The following is a 23,667-nucleotide window of genomic DNA, read 5'->3' as shown; positions in this document are numbered from 1 at the left end:
GGCTACGGAACCATCCTGGGGCACAGTATTCTGCAGTGGAATAGCATAATGCCAGAGATGATGATCGCAGTGTGGCAGCGCTCGCGCCCCATGAGGAGCTGGCCAGTCTTGCAATGATGTTATTCCTCACGCCCACCTTTGCTGCAGTTTTTATGAGATGTTTGTGAAATGACAGGGTGCGATCGAGAGTAACGCCAAGATAGACTGGCTGGGCTTCATGCCGGATTCTCGTATCGCCAAGCTGCACATTAAGCTCACGCGAGGCCGAGGCATGGTGTAGATGGAAAACAGATGATACCGTTTTTGCAGTGCTAGGGATTAGTCGCCATTTTTTACAGTAATCAGATATCAGAGACATGTCTTTCGTGAGTGTTTCCTCGAGGATGTCGAACTTGGATGCCTGAGTTGCACAGCAGATGTCATCGGCATAGATGAACTTCCTTGAAGAAGTTTCTGGGAGGTCATTGATGTAAATATTAAATAGTGTAGGAGCCAGAACAGAGCCCTGGGGGAGGCCACTTGAGACAAGTCTCCATCTGCTAGACTTGTCACCCAGATGCACCCGGAATCTTCTGTTTTGGAGAAGAAACGATATAGTGTTGGCCACCCATGGAGGCAGGCATCTTGAGATCTTGACTAGGAGACCACGGTGCCAGACTGTGTCATAGGCTGCTGTGAGATCAACAAAGACAGCACCGGTCTTTAAATTCTTCTGGAACCCATTTTCAATGTAAGTTGTGAGGGCCAGGGCTTGTTCGCAGGTAGATCTTCCTGGGCGGAAACCAGCTTGGGCGGGTAATAGGAATTTCTCTGTAAGAGGAGAAATTCGTGACAGAAGCAGCCTCTCAAGGAGTTTGTAACACACGGAGAGGAGAGAAATTGGTCTATAGCTGGCGGCCAGTGTTGGGTCTTTCTTTGGTTTCAAAACCGCTATTATCTTCGCACGACGCCAAATTTTGGGCATAGATTCGGATTCCAAGATGTGGGACAGGAATGTAGTGAGCCACTTCTTTGCCGCGGGGCCCAAGTTAAGAATGAGTTCTGGGGTGATGTTATCATAGCCAGCAGCCGTTCCCGGTTTAACCCTCTTCAAAGCGTCTTCCAGTTCAGACAGTGTAAAGGGAGAGAGTTTTGGAGATGGACAAGATAAACGGAAGTGGGATGACCACTCATGGGAAATTTCTCTTTTCCAGACTGGGTCGATCTTAGCGCGTCCAACTTGAGTTATGTGACTGGCCACTGAGTTTGGAGATACGGGAGGATGGGAGATGGGAGGGGGTTGGCTACCGGCACCCAGTCTGTGAAGAAGCTTCCAGGCCTTCCTACTTGAGTGGGTGAAGTTCAGACTTTCCGTGAGTTGTTGCCCACGGGCTTGGCGTGCTGCATCCAGGGAGGCAATGAGATGGTCGGCCACATCTGGGTCGCCCGACTCATCATACTGCTTTAGTAGTTGCTCGCATTCAGCATCAAGACAAGGCGTATAGTTAGCACGTCTCCCACGAGGAATGGTTTGGGAAGCTGCTTTGAAGATGGCTTGGCGGAAGCGCCTGTAGGAATCTTCAGAGGGGATAGAGTTAATTGGAATTGCAGGAATAGATTTGTTGGTAAGATCACTGAACAGACGCCAGTTTGCTTTCTGAAAGTTCCGTCTCAGTTTCTCCGAGCACAGAATCAGTGGGAGCTGGAGACCAATGTGGATGATAGCTGGGCGGTGATGACTGTGTGTGTTTTTACCCCCCAAATAATAACTACAACAAAGTTAAATTTAATAGTTTCACATTTTAAGTGCTTTACACTTAAAGTGTAGAGGGAAATTTTTTTTTAAATAAGAGAGTAAAGAAATCATTTTGCCGGGCTAGCGTTGTGGGTGTTTCTTCCTGGGCATGTGCTCTCTGGGTTGGAGAGAAGTGACCGGAACCAACCTGGGCTGCTGCTTACTCAGCACCGTGGGAGAGAGACCAGGGATTCGTGGTGGAGCTGGAACGCAGTGTGTCTTTATTGATCAGAGACGACGCTTTTTATCTCTTAGAAACGGGAAGTGGCAATTTGGAAAAGGAACTGGCTAGGAAAGGGGGTGGAGAAAAGGAAAGAGTGGGCTAATGGTTGAAACTCCCTTAGCAACTGTTGCGAAGGTTTTTTTCTTTTAAATATTTATTTATTTATTCCCTTTTGTTGCCCTTGTTTTATTGTTTTAGTTATTATTGTTGTTCTTGATGTTGCCAACAGACAGAGAGAAATGGAGAGAGGACGGGAATTCAGAGGGGGAGAGAAAGACAGACACCCACAGACCTGCTTCACCACCTGTGAAGCGACTCCCCTGCAGGTGGGGAGCCAGGGGGGCTCGAACTGGGATCCTTACTCCCGTCCTTTCATTTGGCACCACATGCGCTTAAAAGGCTGTGCTACCCCCCCCCACTCATGTTGCAAAGGTTTTAACTGGTGAGATTAATTAATACCCTGAAGGAAGGGCGGGTCTCAAGGTAAAACAATGGTTATGTAACTAGACCATAGTATCAGCAATGTAGGATGGGGGGGGGGCTGGCTTAAGACCCGACAGCAGCGCACCGGGAAAAGATTCCTATTCATCTCATGATAGCCTACCTTTTACTGGCATGATTGTTACTTCTGCTTACAGTTCAAAAGATGATCTCTGTTTCATTTCAAATAATTTAAGTTATTATAAGGCTTTTCTTCTCCTAACCTAGACTTCAGTGTTTTGATAATGAACCAGATTATCAGTGTGTTCCTAGACCTTTAAACCATTTCAACTTTCACCTTGTTCGCCATTTACACCCTAACTGGAACATGATACGGCTAATATCGTCAGTGTGTGTACACCCGCTGAAAATGTAACTGACCGGTGGTTAGCTATAAAGCATCATAGTCTGTCAGTGGAAAAATCAGTGTTTCACATATTTTTGTACCTAATATAGGCACTTGATGCCAAAGACTTTGCATAATTGACTCAAAATGAAGATTAATGTGTATAGTTGCTTTATGAAATGTTGTGCCGTGTGACCATGTATGTGTCTGGAGATGGCTTTTGTCAGCTGCCTTTATCATAGTTATATGGGTCTCGTGAGACTTGGTTAACTCCTTTGAGAAGTGGAAAGAAATGAAAGGGTTTTTTTTTTTTTAATTATTTATTTATTCCCTTTTGTTGTCCTTGTTGTTTTATTGTTGTACTTATTGTTGTTACTGATGTTGTCATGGGTTGGATAGGACAGAGAGACATGGAGAGAGGAGAGGAAGACAGAGAGGGGGAGAGAAAGACAGACACCTGCAGACCTGCTTCACCGCCCGTGAAGCGACCCCCCTGCAGGTGGGGAGCCGGGGGCTGCCACCCGACTCCCAAGAAATGAAACTTTTTAGATGCTCATGGGTCAGTCTCTAGTAGTGGGATTAATATGCAGAAACCAGTAAGTATTAAGATTTATTTTTAATACAAGATTTACCATCTGGCCCCCACCACCTTGAAGGAAGCTTTGGTTCTGTGGTCTCTCATTCTCTCTCAGCCTTGTTTGTTGCCTTTCTGTCTCTAAGGAGAAAAAAAATAGTTTACCATTTGGAAGATTCTAGAGAGTATTGTAAATATACCATGGGAGGGGGGAGGAATGAAAGGAACTTTTTAATCATTTTTTGTTTGTTTTTTCAGTCCTATTTGAGAAAAGAAAGATGTTTTACTTGTGTTTTTATGTGTGTACTTTGCAACTATGAAACTCCTGTAAATTCTAGACTATTGATTCTTACCTGACAACTCAATGCCTTCTTTTCCTTTTTTTTTCAATATACTTCTTTCCCAGTTTAGTTCACATTTAAGATTTTTCCAGAACAGGAGTATAATTTCACTTTATTTATTATTTTTAATTTCTTTATTGGGGAATTAATGTTTTACAATCGACAGTAAATACAATAGTTTGTACATGCATAACATTTCCTAATTTCCCATATAACAATACATCCCCCACTAGGTCCTCCGTCATCCTTCTTGGACCTGTATTTTCCCCACCCACCCACTAATTTCACTTTAGTTGAGCTCTTTAAATCAACACGAAAGCCATTAAGCAAGCATTCTGTTATTATTTCTCACCAAAGTTTATATGGCCTAATGAGGAAAGTGTGTTCGACGAGTCTGATTCCTTTTTAACTTGTGAGGAGTCTCAATTTGTACTTTTATTTTAAAGCACAGAGTGTGAGTTTTGCATTTTTCAAAATCAGATTTGTTAGGTAATTCAAGGGCAAAAGAGTAATTAAATTGTCCTTGGTTGGTGATTGTAATTGAAAATATTTCATGCAAATATATCTTGCCCTGTGAAGCTAGAAATTAACTTTAAATTTTTGTTGATTTAAAAACTCAATATGGGTTTGATAAATTGTATATACCTCTTATCTCATGTGATAGCTTTAAATCTGAAACTTCCATAATATGTTTCTTCAGAAATATATTTGGTGCTTCTCACATCAGTTATTTTTGTCTGCTTGTTTTTAAGCAACATAAAAAATGAGCATGCATAATATAAAAAAAGATCTTTATCGGTATATTATTACACACTTTGTTTGTATTAGTTAGAGCTTAACACACACTTCCAAAGTCTTTTATTTATTATTTGAAATGAGGTATATGAAATAGAAGTCAATTCCCTAACCCTGTGACTTTGTATTTCATTTTGACAACGTTGATGTGTGAAGTTGTATAATCGGATACCATAAAACAAAATGGAGATTAGAGGATGATGAATTCGTAACTAGGTTTTTTTTTTGTAGTGAGATTTTAAGATCAGTTACTGTTGTTTTTATAAAAAGTCTAATACAGCCACTGAGCTGTTAAAAACCTAATCCGCTATTTAAAAAAATATATACAAAAACAAATTGTCTATCTTTCTGCCTGATCTCTTCTCAGGTACTAACACAATGGAAACAGTGGGTGATCTGTCAGTGTGTTTGGTTTGTCAATGAAGGTTTTGTATAAATATTGGGAGGGTAAGAAATAAAATTCATACAGTAAAATATGATTTCATCTGCCTTTTCTCTGCCTCTCTGTGGCTCATGCCGCGGTGTGAAATTCTCATTTTACACATTTTGCTGGCAGAGCACATGAATTATGCATTGAGCAAGCAAGATCTCCTGCTTCAAGTCCTATATGCATTTACCCAGGTTCTGTCTCTATTACCAAGATGAATTGCAAATGGAGAAATGTTTGATGGAATAGGGCTCTTAACTTCTTTGTTTAGAATTCAGATTTTTATTTTTATAGTAGATCCTTTTAAGTATGAAAATGTTTTGAACTACTGTGGATTTTTTTTTAAATGAAAGATGAAATATTATATAAGAGAAGAATACCAAACATGCCCCAAAGCTTTCTATATTCTTGATTCAGAAGGCAAGCCTTTTTCAATTCAGAAGAAATGACCAGTATCTGCTGCTAATGTTGTATTTCGGTCACTGGTTATTTGCTGTTCTCAGAAAATCAATGAAATTCTGTCCTTTTGAGAACCCTTTTTCTTGCACTTTGGGTTTCTAATAAGAGATTATAGCAATTTCACATGCAGTTCTGTCCTGTGTTGTATGTGACCTGGTGTGTATTTAATAGATATTGTTACACACTCTTAGCTGTGAAGTAGAAAATAAGGTATAGCCTTGCCTCCAGTTTTAACTTTATCTTGATTTGATAGGCTTCTAATTTTTCAGGTGGGGAGGTTACAGTTCCATAAAGACTGTCATGCTCCATTGTAGTTTGTAGCATGGCATTTTGATAGGTCACATGATGGTAAGCTCTTTTTGGCATATCTTTTATCTTCACAGGAATGGCATTCTAGTTGAGATGGCATTTTTGTTCTGCACCTATTTTTGTTGCATACAACTTAAACCCAATCTTAAAGGCTCCCATTTCTTCTAGGGTTTCTGCCCCCGCCCTCAACCCCAATCTTGTAAATCGATACTCATCTGAGGTATGGAGAAAGGGGCAAATATTGTTTGGTTTTTAAGTCATGAATAGACGATTAAAATCTATTTAGATGGTGGGAGTTTTCAGTGGCAGAAGTAATTATTTTGAGATGAAAGACAATTGAAATACAAATTAGTATTTCAATATGTACTGTTATATCTGTTATATAATCTTTAGAAATGATTTCCTGAGTAACTTATCAATGAGGGAAAAAAAAAACCAAACAGAACTTAAATTCATTTAAAATATCACCTAACATATAATAAATTCAGTTAAGTGCTCTTATTCATATACACCGTGGTAAGGAGGGGAGGAGAGGGGAAAGAGAGCAGCAGTCTGATCAAACTCTGGACCTCAGGCTTGAGAATACATTGCATTCTCCACTGTGTGTGTCTCTCCCTCTCCCTCTCCCTCTCCCTCTCCCTCTCCCTCTCCCTCTCCCTCTCCCTCTCCCTCTCCCTCTCCCTCTCCCTCTCCCTCTCCCTCTCCCTCTCCCTCTCTCTCTCTCTACACACACACACACACACACACACACACACACACACACACACACACACACACACACACACACACACACCCCGCTGCTGTTGGCAGAATGCTTAACAAGTGATAGCTCTTCCTTTCATGATACCTTTTCATGGTTGGAACAATACTTCAAAAACATTTTCTGGACCAAAGGTAGCACACAGGACTTGCATGCCTGCAGCCATGAGGTCTCAGGTTCACTTCCTGACACCACCACTGTGTGCCAGAGCTGAAGAGCATGCTGGCGCCTCTCTGTCTCTCTGGAACCAATTACATAAATAGATTTGTGACAATTAACATTAGCAGTAAACTAGAAAAGTGTTTGGTAGATTGTAAATTGTGTGAAGGCAACAACTATGACTCCTTTGTGATTTTTCACTGCTTAGCACAAATGTTGATACGATACATATTTAAAAACAACAACAACTTACAGATGGGCTGAGGAATAAAAGCATACTGATTCTGCAAAAGGCTTTTCCTGCAGGAGACTCATCCCTCCCAGACTCAATCCCCGGTACTCCCGGAACTGAGAAGTGCTCCAGTAAAATAAATGAATGCTTGATTGTTGATTGCATAAAGAAAAACAAGTGGGTGAAGTGAGGGGAGGGAGGATAGATAGCTTAATGGTTATGCAAAGAGACTCTCATGCCTGAGGCTCCAAAGTCCAGGTTCAATCCCCTGCACCACTGTAAACCAGAGCTGAGCAGTTCTCTGGTAAAAAAAAAAAAAAAAGAAGAAGAAGAAGAAGCAAAAGCTTAAGTCTTGGTCTTTAATTAGAGGAGATTTAATTTTTTTTTTTTTAAGAAAGGTATAAATTGTGAGTCGGGCAGTAGCACAGCGGGTTAAGTGCACCTGGCACAAAGCTCAGCGACCAGCATAAGGCTCCCCACCTGCAGGGGAGTCGCCTCACAGGCGGTGAAGCAGGTCTGCAGGTGTCTGTCTTTCTCTCCCCCTTTCTGTCTTCCTCTCCTCGCTCCATTTCTCTCTGTCCTGTCCAACAATGACGACGACATCAATAACAACAACGATAATAACTACAACAACAATAAAACAACAACAAAGGCAACAAAAAGGGAAAATAAATAAATGAAAAATTTTTTTTAATTATAAAAAAACAAGAAAGGGATAAATTATGTAGATAAAGCAATTTTGACCCAAAGCTGTTGTTTAACACATTAATCTTTGTGGGTCTTTGATTACAATGCTCCTTAATATTGAACTTTGTTTATACTTTTTATGATAATAGCATGTCTTTTTTGAATCTTTATCAAAACTGTGAACACTTAGGCTTAGGGACACTTTTTTTTTTTTTAAGCTTTTGATTTTCCACATTTTGAAAATATAGTACACTGAATAAGCAAATCTGATGTGAAAGTTTCACTAGTTGTATAGATATGTTTTGAAATACTAGGGTGCAGCTTAGACAAGCTGTGGGCGCTTTGGGTGGATAATTGCAGCAGAGGCAAAGACTGAAAAGAATAAGCTTAGTTCAGAGGACTGTCTTGCAAGGGAGTTGGAACCCCACTGTGAGGTGAGCAGACGGCTCCCATGAAGAAATAAGAGACTATACTCACATAACAATTATCCTATAAATCATTATTTCTCCAGATAAAATTATTTGAGAATGAAAAAAAAAGCAGAGAAAATAAAGGGATCTTTTTCAATCCCAAAGAAACAAGAATTTAGTGTTCTGAAAATGTTTTTATAGATTTTTAAAAATTTTTTTAAATTTTTTATATTTGTTTACTTGTTTCCCCTTTTGTTGCCCTTGTTTTTATTGTTGTTGTAGTTATTATTGTTGTTGTTGATGTCGTTGTTAGGACAGAGAGAAATGGACAGAGAAGGGGAGAGAAAGACAGACACCTGCAGACCTGCTTCACCGCCTGTGAAGCGACTCCCCTGCAGGTGGGGAGCGGGGGGCTGGAACCAGGATCCTTACACCAGTCCTTGGGCTTTACGCCATCTGCACTTAACCCGCTGAGCTACCGCCTGACTCCCTTTTTAAATGAATATCTTTTGTAGAAAGAAAAGAAAAAAAAGACAAAACCCAGTATTAAAATATAAAGCACCTTTTATCAGATCTCAGAAAAGGCTAGTTTATCATCAGACTGTGGAGCATTTCAGAGCTAACCATTTTTTCTTATTTTTATACACAAAACAATTAATAGTATGTGTGGTAAAGATTTACTCTATATCAACTAAAATTAATTTTTAATTCAAAAAATTCTTTATGTGGGGGGTTGAGTGGTAGCACAGTGGGTTAAGCACACATGGCGCAAAGCACAAGGATCCTGGTTCGAGCCCCCTTCTCCCTACCTGCGAGAGAGGGGGGTCGCTTCACAGGTGGTGAAGGAAGTCTGCAGGTGTCTGTCTTTCTCTCCCCCTCTCTATCTTCCCCTCTTCTCTCCATTTCTTTGTCCTATCCAACAACGACAACATCAGTAACAACGACAATAATAACCACAACAACGTCAAACAACAAGGGCAACAAAAGGGGGAAAAATAGTCTCCAGGAGCAGTGGATTCATGGTGCAGGCACCGAGATCCAGGGATAACCTTGCAGGCAAAAAGGAAAAGAAATCTTTGTGTAACCATACATAAACAATACGATTTTTTTTCTTCCCTTTCAAGACAAAGCAAGGTAAAAATGCTTGCTGTGCAGCATTAAGCATTACTTCACAGACTTAAGAGACAGACTGTATAATAAATGAAATACTTCTTGTTTTACAGGAAAAAGAAGAAAAAAGAAAGCCAGATAGAAGTCCTAATACCAAAACTGTCTCACTTCTTGATCTGGATGACTGTAAGTACTGAAATTCAAATTTCTTCCGCTGTTTGCTAGTCGTAGTTTATTTTGGGGGTGTTGGTCATTTCCATATCTTAAAATAGTCAGCGTCTGTAGAAAAAGATAGGCCAGTAAGTCCAGTGATTTCTAGATCTGGTTCTGCCGTTCTTTTCTTACATCTCTCTGCGCACCATTTTTTATAGCCCACGGATAAATATGTAATAGTTGGTCACATAAAAGAACACTAAGCTTTTAGTGCTTATACTTGGTTTTATCAGATCACCATCCATGTCTGACACCGTCCGCTTTGTTGGTTGTGGGAATTCATTCCTCTACCTTTAAGGCCTAGGAAACCAGGAGAAGGACTGGAACGTAAAGTATGTCACCATCTCTTACCACCACACTTTGGGCAGGAACAGAAATGGGGATACAAAAGGCTTTTGGAGGTTAGGATTGCTGTGCTTATCAGTATTCCATCAAAGAAACCTTGGTCACATCAAATGGACCGAGACGTCTAGGGTCAGCAAGGCCGCTCACCCGGGGACTGCACCTGCTCTGTTGGACATGCCACCCTGGGTCAGGCTCAGCCCCTGCCGTGCCAGAGGAAGCACTGGCACTGGTGTCTTTCCCTCTCTGTCTCTGTCTTCTACGGGGGGTGGGGGGTTGACTCAGAGGAAGGAGACCCCAGCAATGACAAACAAGAGAAAATTTAGATTTCCACTAGTAACCCCCACTCAACTGTGCAGAAAGATATACTTTGCGTGTCCTTAAACTGTCCTGCATTGTGAGAGAGAAGCACAGAATTCGCTGGAAGATAAATTTTTGCCCCGGAAGATGAGTGGTGCCAAGTACAAAATCTCCTAAATAGTCAACATTAAACTCTGTCCATCCTAGAGGTGTGCTGTGTTCTTAGGCTTTCCGGTCAAGGCTGTTCTACAGGTATTGTTTACTGGGTGTATCTCTGCAAGATTCTTAATATGGAGCAATTTGAAAGTATCATATGGAGAAGTACTTGAAGTTTACAGCGAAACTAAATTTGAATAAATTTTACTTAACCGTGGAGTCGGTGGTGGCACAGCGGTTTAAGCAAGGATCCCGGATCCGGTTCCAGCCCCCGGCTCCCCACCTGCAGGGGGGTCACTTCACAGGCGGTGAAGCAGGTCTGCAGGTGTCTGTCTTTCTCTCCCCCTCTCTGTCTTCCCCTCCTCTCTCCATTTTCTGTCCTTTCCAACAACAACGATGTTAATGACAGTAATAACCACAACAATGTTAAACAACAAAGGCAACAAAAGGGAAAATAAATATTAAAAAAAATTTTTTTTTACTTAACTGGTAAAGCTTTATTTTTTTCCCCCATGTGATTTTATTGATTTTCGTAAGTATCTTTTAAAATTGTAAGACTTGTCAGAGGGCTACAGTGTCACATCTCCCTAAAGTAGGTGTCAGGAGGCCTCACCCACCAGTAGATTACTGGCCAAGATGTTAAAGTTTGTTTTTGCTGTTGTTGTGTCTACCCTGGGTAAAGATTTTTTTTTAACTTCTTTATTATTATTATTATTATTATTATTAGCGATTTAATAATGGTCAACAAGACTGTGGGATAAGAGAGGTACAATTCACACAGTTCCCACCACCAAAGTGTCATGTCCCATCCCCTCCACTGGAAGCTTCCCTGCTCTTTATCCCTCTGGGAGTGGGGACCAAAGATCTTGATGGGGCGCAGAAGGTCAGAGGTCGGGCTTCTGTAATTGCTTCTCCACTAGACATGGGCATTGCGGAGGTCGATCCGTATACCTCTATCCTTCTGTCTTTGGTAAGGATTTTATTTTATTTTATTTTATTTTATTTTATTTTATTTTATTTTATTTTATAAAAAAGAAACATTGACAAAACCACAGGATAAGAGGGGTACAACTCCGCACAGTTCCCACCACCAGAACTCTGTATCCCATCCCCTCTCCTGATAGCTTTCGTATTCTTTCTCCCTCTGGGACCCAGGGTCATTGTGGGATGCAGAAGGTGGAAGGTCTGGCTTCTGTAATTGTTTCCCCACTGAACATGGGTGTTGGCAGGTCGAGCCATACTCCCAGCCTGTCTCTCTCTTTCCCTAGTGGGGTGGGGCTCTGGGGAAGCGGAGTTCCAGGACACATTGGTGGGGTCTTCTGTCCAGGGAAGTCTGGTCGGCATCATGCTGGCATCTGGAACCTGGTGGTTGAAAAGAGAGTTAACATACAAAGCCAAACAAATTGTTGACTAATCTGAACCTAAAGGCTGGAATAGTGCAGATGAAGAGTGGGAGGGGGTCTCCGATTCGTAGACAGCTAGCTGGCCTATTTCAGGCAAGGATTTCAAACACCACACTGTATTTCAGTTGTTTGGTAGACACAGCCTTTTTTCAGCAATGTCTATAAAGATCTAGACAGCACACAACCTTTGGCCTAGCAAGTCTTTTCTAGAAATTTCGTTTACAGGTGAACCAGTGAAATCGATTCTTAGTCTTTCTTTGTTTTGGAGCCTTTAATTTAATCATCTAATTTTGCACTTAAAGTGCACATGACTAGGTGTCAAAGCCTCTAGTTGATTTGTGTGACTATTGCCTATGTCTCTGCCCATTGACAGAACATCCTTCAGATGAAACACTGACAGGATTAAGAGGGGTACAACTCTACACAATTCTCACTACCAGAACTCCCTATCCCACCCCCTCCCTTAATAGCTTTCCTATTCTTTTGTATTTATTTATTTACTCCCTTTTGTTGCCCTTGTTTTATTGTTGTTGTAGTTATTGTTGTTATTGATGCCATCGTTGTTTGATAGAAAAGAGAGAAATGGAGAGAGGGGGAGAGAAAGATAGACACCTGTGGACCTTCCTCACCACCTGTGAAGTGACTCCCATGCAGGTGGGGAACCGGTGGCTCGAACTGGGATCCTTATGCCAGTCCTTGCACTTTGCACCATGCTTAACCCGCTGCGATACCGCCAAACTCCCAGCTTTCCTATTCTTTATCCCTCTGGGAGTATGGTCCCAAGGTCATTGTGCGATGCAGAAGGTGGAAGGTTTGGCTTCTGTCATTGCTTCCCCGCTGAACATGGGTGTTGACAGGTGGATCCATACTCCCAGCCTGCCTCTCTCTTTTCCTAGTGGGGAAGGGCTCTGGGGAAGCAGAGGCCCAGGACACATTGGTGGAGTTTTCTGTCCAGGAAAGTCTGGTTGGCATCATGCTAGCATCTGGAACCTGGTGGCTGAAAAGAGAATTAACATACAAAGCCAAACAAATTGTTGACCAATCATGAACCTAAAGGCTAGAATAGTGCAGATGAAGAGTTGGGGGGTAGGGAGTCTCCATTTTGTAGACAGCTAGTAGGCATATTTTAGTTATATTCCAAAGGGCGTGCGGCTATACTAGTTTTTCTTCTCTGAGCCTGAAGTCTGATATGCAGGTGGATCCTAGTTATTATATGTGGAGATGATGTCATGGCTGGAAAAAGGACCAGAAAGCTGGGTCAGGGAAGAGAGTAGCTCCCTAATATGGGAAAGGGGTATAAATATTGTTGACTGTAAACCCTATCGATTTGATCTGATCTGGGGCCAATATTCAGCTTAGGAGCCTATGTGACCTCTGCATCCCTGTAGGTCTGAGCTCACATTTTGTGGTCATGAGTAGGAATGTTCCAAGCTGCCCCAGTATCAGGACCCATCTTCCTCAGGTGTAGCATACAGTATGTTGTCCAGCCTCCCTTCGGAGGATGGAACATTCTCTACCATTGTTGAACCAAGTTGAGGGCAAGGCCCTATGGGGGCCCACAAAGGGGTCTATTTTGTTGTTCCTGATAGAGATGACCGGTAACAATGGAGAGAGGGATTTATTCGAGGTCTAGGCCCATCATGTCTGTTTGGGAATCTCAGGACTCCCCGACTAGGGCCCCAGCTGATGGGGTGGCCTGATAGTGACTAAAGAGTCATCATTAAAGTATGCCAGTCTCTTGTAAATATTCAGCTTTTGCAGTCCTTGCTTTAATGAGGTTAGCTTTGGAGTGAGTGAGAGAACTGTAAGAGGAAGTAGGTGAGGAGGGTATCTAAGTCTAAGCAGACTCTATTTCATTAGGAACTTTATACTGACTCACTGCAGACTATTGTGTATTTTTGCTTTCAGGTATATATTTTGCCCTAGTTTATGGATACATGTGAACATAGGCTCTATCTCATGGGACCTGGTCATGTCTAGGTTTAGAGATTTTGTTGGGAAGTGAACCTCCTGGAATGGAATTAGGGAATCCTATGAAAGGAAAGGTCTCACCTGAGTAATGAGGGTGAAGGGTTGACATTCCACGTCTGATGTTTCTGGACACCGTCTGAAGTGAAGCATGCTGGGGTGGCACTCGTTGCGTTGATTAGCTTGGGATCTAACTATTTTTTTCCAAGTAGATTTGGGCATATTTGGCTAGTGGACGCCACAGTGAATAGTATAGCTATATAGAATACTTTCCTCACCATAGGAAGTTCTAACCTACAGTGCTGAGCTACACAAGCTATAGAAGCTTGTGTTCTTTTAATTACAAAATTGGACTTTTTATCTTGTACTTGACTTTGAAGAGTCTCAACTAGGAATGACATGACCATTCCTCTTTTTTTTTCTTTTTTTTAATTTTTATTTATAAAAAGGAAACACTGACAAAAAACATAGGACACACAATTCCCACCACCAGAACTCTGTATCCCATCCCCTCCCCTGATAGCTTTCCTATTCTCTATCCCCCTGGGAGTATGGACCCAGGGTCATTATGGGATGTAGAAGGTGGAAGGTCTGGCTTCTGTCATTGCTTCCCTGCTGAACATGGGTGTTGGCAGGTGGATCCATCCTCCCAGCCTGTCTCTCTCTTTCCCTAGTGGGGCGGGGCTCTGGGGAAGCAGGGCTCCAGGACACATTGGTGGGGTCGTCTGCCCAGGGAAGTCCAGTTGGCATCATGATAGCATCTGGAACCTGGTGGCCGAAAGAAGATTTAACATATAAATCCAAACAAATTGTATCATGATCCTAAACGATATAATATTGCAGATGAAGATTTCGGGTCCCCGATTTGTAGATAGCTAGTAGGCCTGTTTTATTATATTCCAAAGGGTCCATGACTATTTTAGTTCTCTCTGTCTCTGTCTCTCTTTCATGAGCCTGACATCTGGTTTAAGAGATCTTAAAAATTTCAGGTATAAGGTCTCAAGAATATAGGAGTTTTAGAATCAAACATTTCTATCTAACTTATTTTTTCCTTTTTTTAAATTTATTTCCTTTTTTTGTTGCCCTTGTTTTTTTTATTGTTGTTGTAGTTATTGTTGATGTCATCGTTGTTGGATAGGACAGAGAGAAATGGAGAGAGGAGGGGAAGACAGAGAGGGGGAGAGAAAGACAGACACCTGCAGACCTGCTTCACCGCCTGTGAAGTGACTCCCCTGCAGGTGGGGAGCTGGGGCTTGAACTGGGATCCTCATGCCGGTCCTTGAGCTTTGCGCCACATTCACTTAACCCACTGAGCTACCGCCTGACTCCCCTGTCTTAACTTTTTAACAGCTTTTGCTGATGAAATTTATTTAGAACAAAATTAGGTAGCCTGGACTCCTATAATTATTAGAATGGGGGGAAAATGAAAAAAGGATTTAAATCCCCTTTTACTACTTCTAACTCACCTGGAAAACTCAGAAGCTCTGTGTATCAGTCTGAAAATACATTGTTTTTTCTTTTAGTGAAGTTACTAGGTGATGAATGCTACTAATAATATGAAACGATTTTTGACTCTCATGCCTGAGACTCCCAACGTCATAGGTTCAATCCCCCGCACCACCATAAGCCAGACCTGAACAGCATTCTGGTAAAAAAATAAAAAGAGTTCTTGCCAACGGGTCAGCAAGGTAACTTCCCTGCTTCACTGAGTGTTCAGCCCAGGCTCCAGCTCCTGGCCACGACTGTACCGGACGTGCCGTAGCACTATGTTGATTTTTCCTGACTCTTAGTCTCTGTTTTCCCTTTCTATCTGGGAAATACTGACCCAGAATAATGAGCCCTCAATTACACCCCCCCACCCCAACAAAATAAAACAACTCTTACTTAGGATGTAGATATCCTTACATGGTTATGGGATTTGCTGCTGTTTTGGAAAGGTGAATCTAACAACTGCTGTGAATTGATAACAACGACTCAATCAAAATGTTAAATGGAATTGTCATAGATTTATTAATCAAGTAATGGAATTAGATGTGCTATCAGAATTAAAAATGTTGCTTTTGAGTAATGGGAATGAAATCTTCATGGACATTTGACAGTTCTGTCCTTCTTGCACAGTTAATCCAGTTTCTGCTCCAGTCGTGCTGCCCACGCCCGTCCTTTCCCCAAGTTTGATGGCTGATCTTGAAGGCTTAAACTTGTCCACGTCCTCAGCAGTCATCAACGTAAGTGGTTGTGAAGATGCATTTACCAGTGAGGTAAATATATATCAAAATGCACACACTGTAAATCGATTCTTAGTCCTTCGGACAGTCTCTCCTCCCTCAAGTCCAATTCAGATCTAACCTTTCAGTCTCCATAAAAATTTTTTATTTCTCCTGTCCACGCCTTGACTATCTCAACCGACTTCTGTGCCCTCATTCACCTATCACGTGCACATTTTTCTCTGATAATGTTATCATCTACATAAGAAAAGGGAATTCTTTGAAAAACAAGATCAGAAGGGAAAACGCTAAGCAGAACTTGGACTGGAGCTGGTGTGTTGCACCAAAGGAAAAGACTGTGGGGTGGGGGGAGGGCTCAGGCCCTGGAACAGGATGGCGGAGGAGGACCTAGTGGGGGTTGGATTATTATATGGAAAAGTGGGGAGTGTTATGTATGTACCGGCTACTGTATTTTTACTGTCAACTGTAGACCATTAATCCCCCAATAAAGAAATTTTAAGGGGGGCGGGCGGTAACGCAACGGGCTAAGTGCACGTGACGCAAAGCGCAAGGACCCGCGTAAGGATCCCAGTTCGAGCCCCCGGCTCCCCACCTGCAGGGGAGTCACTTCACAGGCGGTGAAGCAGGTCTGCAGGTGTCTGTCTTTCTCTCCCCCTCTCTGTCTTCCCCTCCTCTCTCCATTTCTCTCTGTCCTATCCAACAATGACGACATCAGTAACAACAACAATAACTACAACAATAAAACAACAAGGGCAACAAAAGAGAATAAATAAATAAATATTTTTTAAAAAAATGTTTTGATTATGTCTGCTAGACTACAAAGAGAAAGCAATTGCCAAAAAGATCTATAGTGAAAAGAAAAGAAAAAAAAAATCTACAGTGAAGCAGTTCGTTCTTGACAGGGCAAGATACCCCTCAAAATTTGGGAGGGTGGAAGGAGGGGGATAACAGCTTGGGCTCTGATATATGGATCCCAGCTTTGCCGCCCACTGGCAGTGTTTCTGGTAATTCAGCAAGTGAAATTATTCCCTATGAAGATAACGTCTACTTCTGATTATTGTTAGGAAAGTGATGAGCTAGAGAGAAATGTCAAGGTCAGGGCATTTGACTGGCATCATGATCTCTGAGTATAGATCAGCAAACATTTTCAGAAGTAGTGTGATACGTGATAATAGATCCTGGGTGGACTTTCATTATTAGCTGAAGGAGGAGTGGGTTGAGTGTAGAAACACTTGGAGTCAGTTTTAAGTCATTACAGATAATTGAAGGCTTCTTCTGCCTTTGGTGCTAAGGAAAATGCTAATTGGAGGGGTTTCTTCTGATGGAAATAAATGCACGTCAGCCAGGGGCCTGGAGACATTTCAGTGGGTAGAGTATAAGCCTTGCTTTGAAGGAGGCCTGGGGCCAGGTGGTGGCACACCTGGTTCAGTGTTCACATTACAGTGCACAAGGATCCAAGTTCAAGCCCCTGGTCCCCATCTGCAGGGGAAAAGCTTCACAAGTGGTGAAGCAGGGCTGCAGGTGTCTCTCTTTCTCTCCCTTTGTATCTCCCCTCCCTCTCAGTTTCTCTCTATGTCTACCCAATAATAAATAAAAAATATTAAAGAAAAAAAAACAGGCCTTAAATTGAATCTCTGAAAGCACCAAGGACAGTACCAGAAAGATTTCCATGGGTAGTGGGTAATGTGTTGATATATTGGGATTTCTCTGTCTCTTTTTCTTCCTCCCTCTCACCCTTACCCTCACCCTCCCAGGCATGTAGAATTTTATTTTTAATTCCCTGGGGAGGCTGCTGATTGGTTCCACACATGCATGAGACCTTTGGTTCACTGGTGCAACATAAAAAGAAAATTACTCAATCCAGAGAGTGTGCTGTTGCTGATTGAGGCAGGATAACAACAACAGTTCTTCAGAACTAACAAAGTCCTAACAGGTAGCAGCAGTAATAACGACAACAGGAAATTCACCAGTAGCAATCAAATGAGGAAATACAGAGGTTTTTTTTCTTTATTAAACTGCCACCAGGGTTGTCACTGGGGCTTGGTCCCCACTCTACAAATCTACCGTCCCCAGGGGCCTTTTTTTTTCCTTTTATCTCCTCCTCTCCTTCTTCTTTATTTTGTTTGATAAGAGAAAGAAATTAAGAGGGAGACAGAGGAGGAGAGAGAAAGATACCAGCAGACCTGCTTTGCCACTCTTGAAGCGCCCCCCTTGCAGATGGGAAGTGGGGTCTCAAACCTGGGTCCTTACACGGCAGTGAGTTTGCACCACCACCTGGCCCCCACGGAAAGATCTTTCAACAGAGAAAACTGTAGGGCTTTGGAAAAGTCAAACCCATGGAAGGGAACTAAATACGAGGTGCTGCGGAATGGCATGAGCTCTGTCTCATCTCTGTCCCTCAATACAGTTCTGAAGAGTTTCAGAGGTAGCTCGATGGTGATCTGACCGGCTGTGTGTAGGCATATTCAGTCTATTAAAAACAAAACACCGAGCCAGTTAAGATAGCATTTTTTTCCCCTCAGCACTTAAGTAAAGCATCTTAAATGAACAAAAGATGTGAACATGTACAAAAGAGGAAAGGCAGGTGAAAGTAAACACATGAATGTGCTCAGCAGGAAGAACTGCTCTGGAGGGCCGGGCAGTTGCACGCCCAGTAAAGCACACATGGTACTGAGCTCAGGGACCCACGCTAAGATCCAGGTTCAAGCCCCCAGTTGCAGGGGGAAGCTTGTGAAGCAGGTCTGCAGGTGTCTCTCTCTGTGTGTGCCTCCCCTCCTCTCTCAATTTCTCTCTGTCCTGTCCAATAAAAATGGGAAAAAATGGCCGCCAGGAGCAGTGGATTTTTAGTGCTGGCACCAATCCCCAGTGACAGCCCTGGAGGCAAAAAAAAAAAAAAAAAGCTACTTTACCTGTGTGTGATCTTGTCAAACATTGTAAAAACTAATGTTCATTGTTGGCGACAGACGACAGTGTGCACTGCTGCCCTGATGAAAGTTTATGAGAGGGAGTCGGGCGGTGGTGCAGCAGGTTAAGCGCACGTGGTGCGAAGCGTAAGGACCGGTAAGGATCCCGGTTCGAGCCCCCGGCTCCCCACCTGCAGGGGAGTCGCTTCACAGGCGGTGAAGCAGGTCTGCAGGTGTCTGTCTTTCTCTCCCCCTCTCTGTCTTCCCTTCCGCTCTCCATTTCTCTCTGGTCTATCCAACAACGACGACATCAATAACAGTAATGTTAATAACTACAACAATAAATCAAGGGCAACAGAAGGGAATAAGTAAATAAACAAATATATTTTAAAAAGTGGATTCAGCAATTAAAGTTACTTTTTGCAAGCTATTTTTGTTTTCAGTTGATAAGCACTTGCAGGCTGTCTTACCTCTCCGCATTTTTGACGTTTCTTCTCAAGTTCTGTAAGAAAATGTATTCATCTGATCACTTGAATTTTAAGATTTATATCTCTATGAAAAATGATTTCTGAGTCCTGACCTTATGACTCTATGAAGTTCCCAAGGCAGTTCTCCAAATGCTATAAAGCCTGTGATGGGAACAAAGGCATCTGCAGGTCAAAGGTTCCTGTGGGAAGGCGCTTTTTAAAAGCTCTGACTTCAAATCCCGAGAAGTCATTTAGAAAGGAAGGGTGACGTGTAGCAAAGACATTGAGTGTGCAACCCAAACCTCATTCCTACCCTTGCCTGAGCTACTTGGTAGCATTGTTACTATGCGCCATTCTTGACTTGAACAGATTTCATGGTTTCTGTTCTATTGTAATACTTCGCTTAAATACTTGTGTTTTTTTTTTTTTTTTAAAAATTAGTAGCTTTATTTATTGAATAGACAGCCAGAAATCGAGAGGAAAAAGGGAGAGAAAGAGAGAGACAAAGACACACTTGTTGTTCTGCTTATCCACTCATGAAGCTTTCCTGGCGTGTGTATATATATATATATGATTCAATAATGATTAATGAGATTGTAGAATAACGGGTACAGTGCCACACAGTTCCCACCACCAAAGTTCCGTGTGCCATCCCCTCCATTGGAAACTTCCCTAGTCTTTATCCCTCTGGTTGTATGAACCAGAATTCTTTATGGGAAGCAGAAGGCAGGAGGTCTGGCTTCTGTCATTGCTTCTCCACTGGATATGGGCATTGACAGGTGGATCCACACCCCCAGCCTGTCTCTGTCTTTCTTAGTGGGGCAGGGCTCTGGGGAGGGGAGGTTCCCCGACACATGGGTGAGGGCCTGTGCCCAGGGAAGTCAGGATGGTGTCATGGTAGCCTCTGCAACTTGGTGGCTGAAAAGTGGTAAGATGTAAAGCAGCACAAATTGTTTAATAACCAGGAAACTAAAGGTAAAAATAGAACAGATAGAGCTAAAGGTCTTCATGTGGGAAGAAGCCAGGAAGTCTCTTCTAGGTCTATTCCAAGGAGCCCATGACTTTAATAGTGTTTGCCTGATTCCAACAGCTAACACACAAGTGGGCTAAAAGTACTGTCTGGGAAGTTGGTGTCAGAGTTGAGAGCAGGGTCAGAAAGCTTTGCTACTAGACAGAGATATTTTAGTGGCGTCCAGATGCCTTGCCTTACACCGCCAGACTACCTCCTTTCTTCTTCTTCGTCTAGAAGGGCAAACTGCTTTTCAAAAGGTCCTCCTAGTCCTCTTCTTCCTTGTCTTCCTCCTCCTCTTCCTCCTCCTTGTTCCTCTTCCCTCTTTCCTTCTCCCCTTCTTCCTCTCCTTCACCCCCTCCTTCTTCCCCTGCCCCTTCCTCCTCCTCCACCACTTTCTATCTTTTCTTTCTTCAGAAAATTTAAACTGATTTTATTAATTCACCATTGGTTTATAACACTAAAATTTATAACACTACAGCTTGATACCTGCATATATATTTATATATGACTGCCTCCGTTCTGTTTTCATCTTACTATTAGAAAGACATTTCAAGGGCCAGGTGGTGGCACACCTGGTTGAGCTCACATGTTACAGTGAGCAAGGAACCAGGTTCAAGGCCCCTGCCCCACCTGCAGAGGAAAGCTTCATGAGAGGTGGAGCAAGGCTGCAGGTACCTCTCTGTCTCTCTCTCTGTCTCTCTCCTATTTCTTTCTGTCTCTATCAAATAAGTAAGATATTAAAATAAAAGACACTTGTGTCCTTTCCTTCCACTCTTAAGGGAATCTTTGTTAAAACCAAGCTGTGTTCCAGAACCTTCATCAGTTTGTGGTCTCATTCCCTAAACAAATGACAATCTATTTCTGATGAAGTTTTTTCACGTGGTGTAGAAGAAATACCTTATTTATTTATTTACTTATTTATTTTTAAAGTTTTCCCCTTTTGTTGCCCTTGTTGGTTGTTGTTGTAGTTATTGATGTTGTTGTTGTTAGACAGGACAGAGGGAAATGGAGGGGGGGGGAAGACAGAGAGGGGGAAAGAAAGACAGACACCTGCAGACCTGCTTCACCGCCTGTGAAGCGACTCCCCTGCAGGTGGGGAGCCGGGGGCTCGAACCAGGATCCTGACGCCGGTGCTTGCGCTTCACGCCACGTGTGCTTAACCCTCCGCGCTCCCACCCGACTCCCCTTTTTTATTTTTTAAGTTGAGGTATATTCAGGCCCCAGGGTGAAAGGCAAGTCTCACCAAAATCAAAGCTCTTTGAGCTTTAGAGGAGGAAGAATTTTTAAGTCAAAATTAAAAATAATTTTGTCATTTTAAATTTGGAAAAATCCTTTATTTGTTCTTATGAAAATGTCAGTAGTCATGGAACTGTGGTAAAAATAATGAAAAATCACTGGCCTGGGTCTGCTTAAATGGAAAACATTTTTTAATTAAAGTTTGACAGCATTTTGTGCTTCTGTTGCCCAGCCACGTCCCTTCTTATCCTTCTATTCAATTTTCTTCAGAGTATGAGCTGCTTAATTTTTTAAATTAGACTTAAGGTGGGCCATATCACTGCTTCATCTTCTGATTTTTGTGCTACTCCAGAGGCTTCCTAGTTAATAACAGGCCATTGTGTCTACCTTGTCTAGACTTTTAAAAGGCGCTCCGTTTCACAAAGCGTTTTCTGTTCATTTTATTTGTAGGGCATGTATTGTCAAATATTTTTTATTTGGTTTCAACAGATCTCTATCAGCTCAACTCCTGAGTGGTAGAGAGAATTCAAAATGCTGTGTCTTATTGTAGTAAAAAATTCACCCCAAACAGATACTGACTAGTAGAAATTTCTGTACCTGATGCTGATTACAGTTATTAGTAAGCAACTACTATGAAAGCAAAATAAGACTGCCCACTATAGCAGAGCAATATATATTTTTACTGAGGATGTTTTCGCAGTCTTCTCACTGGAGGTGACAGAAGGTAAAGGGAGCCCTGGGCCTTCCTTTTGCTCTTTATGCTACTCTGTCAGGTAGGTCCTCGTGCTCACCTGAATTCACACTTGTCAAAAGTGAGCTTGCTCCCCGCACATCTGCCAACTCCTCTCCTGAGATGTGACCTTGGTATTTACATAAGGTGTAATAAATACAGCGTTTTTGAAAGCGTTTGTTTTTGAAAAAATTCATCTCTTCTGCCGGCAGTTTTATACGTGCAAAGCTCACTGGTCTTTGTGTTTCTGTCAGCCGCTACAGTTCAGATTATGTTGCTTTTGCTGAAGTACATTTGCAATGAAAAAAAATTATAAAGGGGGTCGGGCGGTAGCGCAGCGGGTTAAGCACACATGGCACAAAGTGGAAGGACCGGCATAAGGATCCCGGTTCGAGCCCCCGGCTCCCCACCTGCAGGGGAGTCGCTTCACAGGCGGTGAAGCAGGTCTGCAGGTGTCTGTCTTTCTCTCCCCCTCTCTGTCTTCCCCTCCTCTCTCCATTTCTCTCTGTTCTATTCAGCAACAAACAACATCAACAACAGTAATAACCACAATAAGGCTGTAACAACAAGGACAACAAATGGGGAGGGGAGTGGCCTCCAGGAGCAGTGGATTCATGGTGCAGGTGCTGAGCCCCAGCAAAAACCCTGGAGGCAAAAAAAAAAATGATAAGGTTTTAGGACATTTTAGATTATTATGCATTGGCCAGTCATAAAACAGTGATTATTTAATCATGTATCAGTCTGGTTAACTTATTTTACCTTTATTCCTCTTCAAAATGCTTACCTTTCTGACAAGAGGGCAAAGCATGGATGCAAAGTTGATGGTTTTATTTTAATGTTATTAAAACGTTCAACAGAAGAAACCTCACCTAGATATAGAGCATTTTGGTATCTGAAGAACTAGGTTTCTTTTCAAATAAAGAAGAATTAATTTGGGGAGCCAGGTGGTGGCTCACCTGGTTGAACGCACATTACAGTGCACAAGGACCCAGGTTCGAGCCCCCCAGTCCCCAACTGCAGGGGGAAAGCTTTGCGAGTGGTGAAGCAGGGCTGCAGGTGTGTCTCTGTTTCTCTCCCTCTCTATCTCCTCTTCCATCTTAATTTTTGGTTGTCTCTATCCAACAAAAACATAAAGATAATTTTAAAATTTAATTTAAATGCACAACCAACAATAAGACATTCATTTACAACTAAAGAGAAGATATTTCCACAGAGTAGAAATAACATGTAGAGTGTCTCATCTCAAGGAAAAGTAAAAGCTTTAGAATGTATCAGACACACTATTATTCAGATCATTCAGGGATATAATTACAGGCAGCTTTTATAGGCCTATCAATAAGGGTTATTTCTTTAAATTTGCAGCTGTTCCACTTTACTGAATATGTAAATAACTTCCCCAAATGTTAAATTGATATCGAAGATGTGCTTTACACTTCTTAAAAAATAAAAAAAATAAAAATGACACTCCCCTCCAAAAGAAGCAAAAATTGAGTAAGTTCTACTCTAGAATGCATTACTTAGATTAAAAGAGATTCTAACCAAACATAATGTGAGTATATTATTTGATTGATTACCTGGTTCAAGCAAAGCAGCCCTGAAAAGAAATGTGAAAGTCAAGAGATGTGA

General features: G+C 42.1%; 1 protein-coding gene across 1 annotated transcript in view; it reads left to right on the top strand.

Moving 5' to 3' along the window:
- Nucleotides 1-23,667, top strand: part of AP3B1 (adaptor related protein complex 3 subunit beta 1) — a 228,023-nt gene that overhangs the window by 142,152 nt on the left and 62,204 nt on the right. The window contains exons 21-22 of the mRNA XM_060201077.1: nt 9,200-9,272; nt 15,587-15,693. Of these exons, the coding sequence (XP_060057060.1) occupies nt 9,200-9,272; nt 15,587-15,693 (180 nt within the window). The remainder of the gene's footprint in view (nt 1-9,199; nt 9,273-15,586; nt 15,694-23,667) is intronic.

Source organism: Erinaceus europaeus, chromosome 11, assembly GCF_950295315.1.
Source record: "Erinaceus europaeus chromosome 11, mEriEur2.1, whole genome shotgun sequence".
In the NCBI taxonomy this organism is placed as follows: Eukaryota; Metazoa; Chordata; class Mammalia; order Eulipotyphla; family Erinaceidae; genus Erinaceus; species Erinaceus europaeus.
This window is presented reverse-complemented; position numbering and strand designations above follow the sequence as displayed.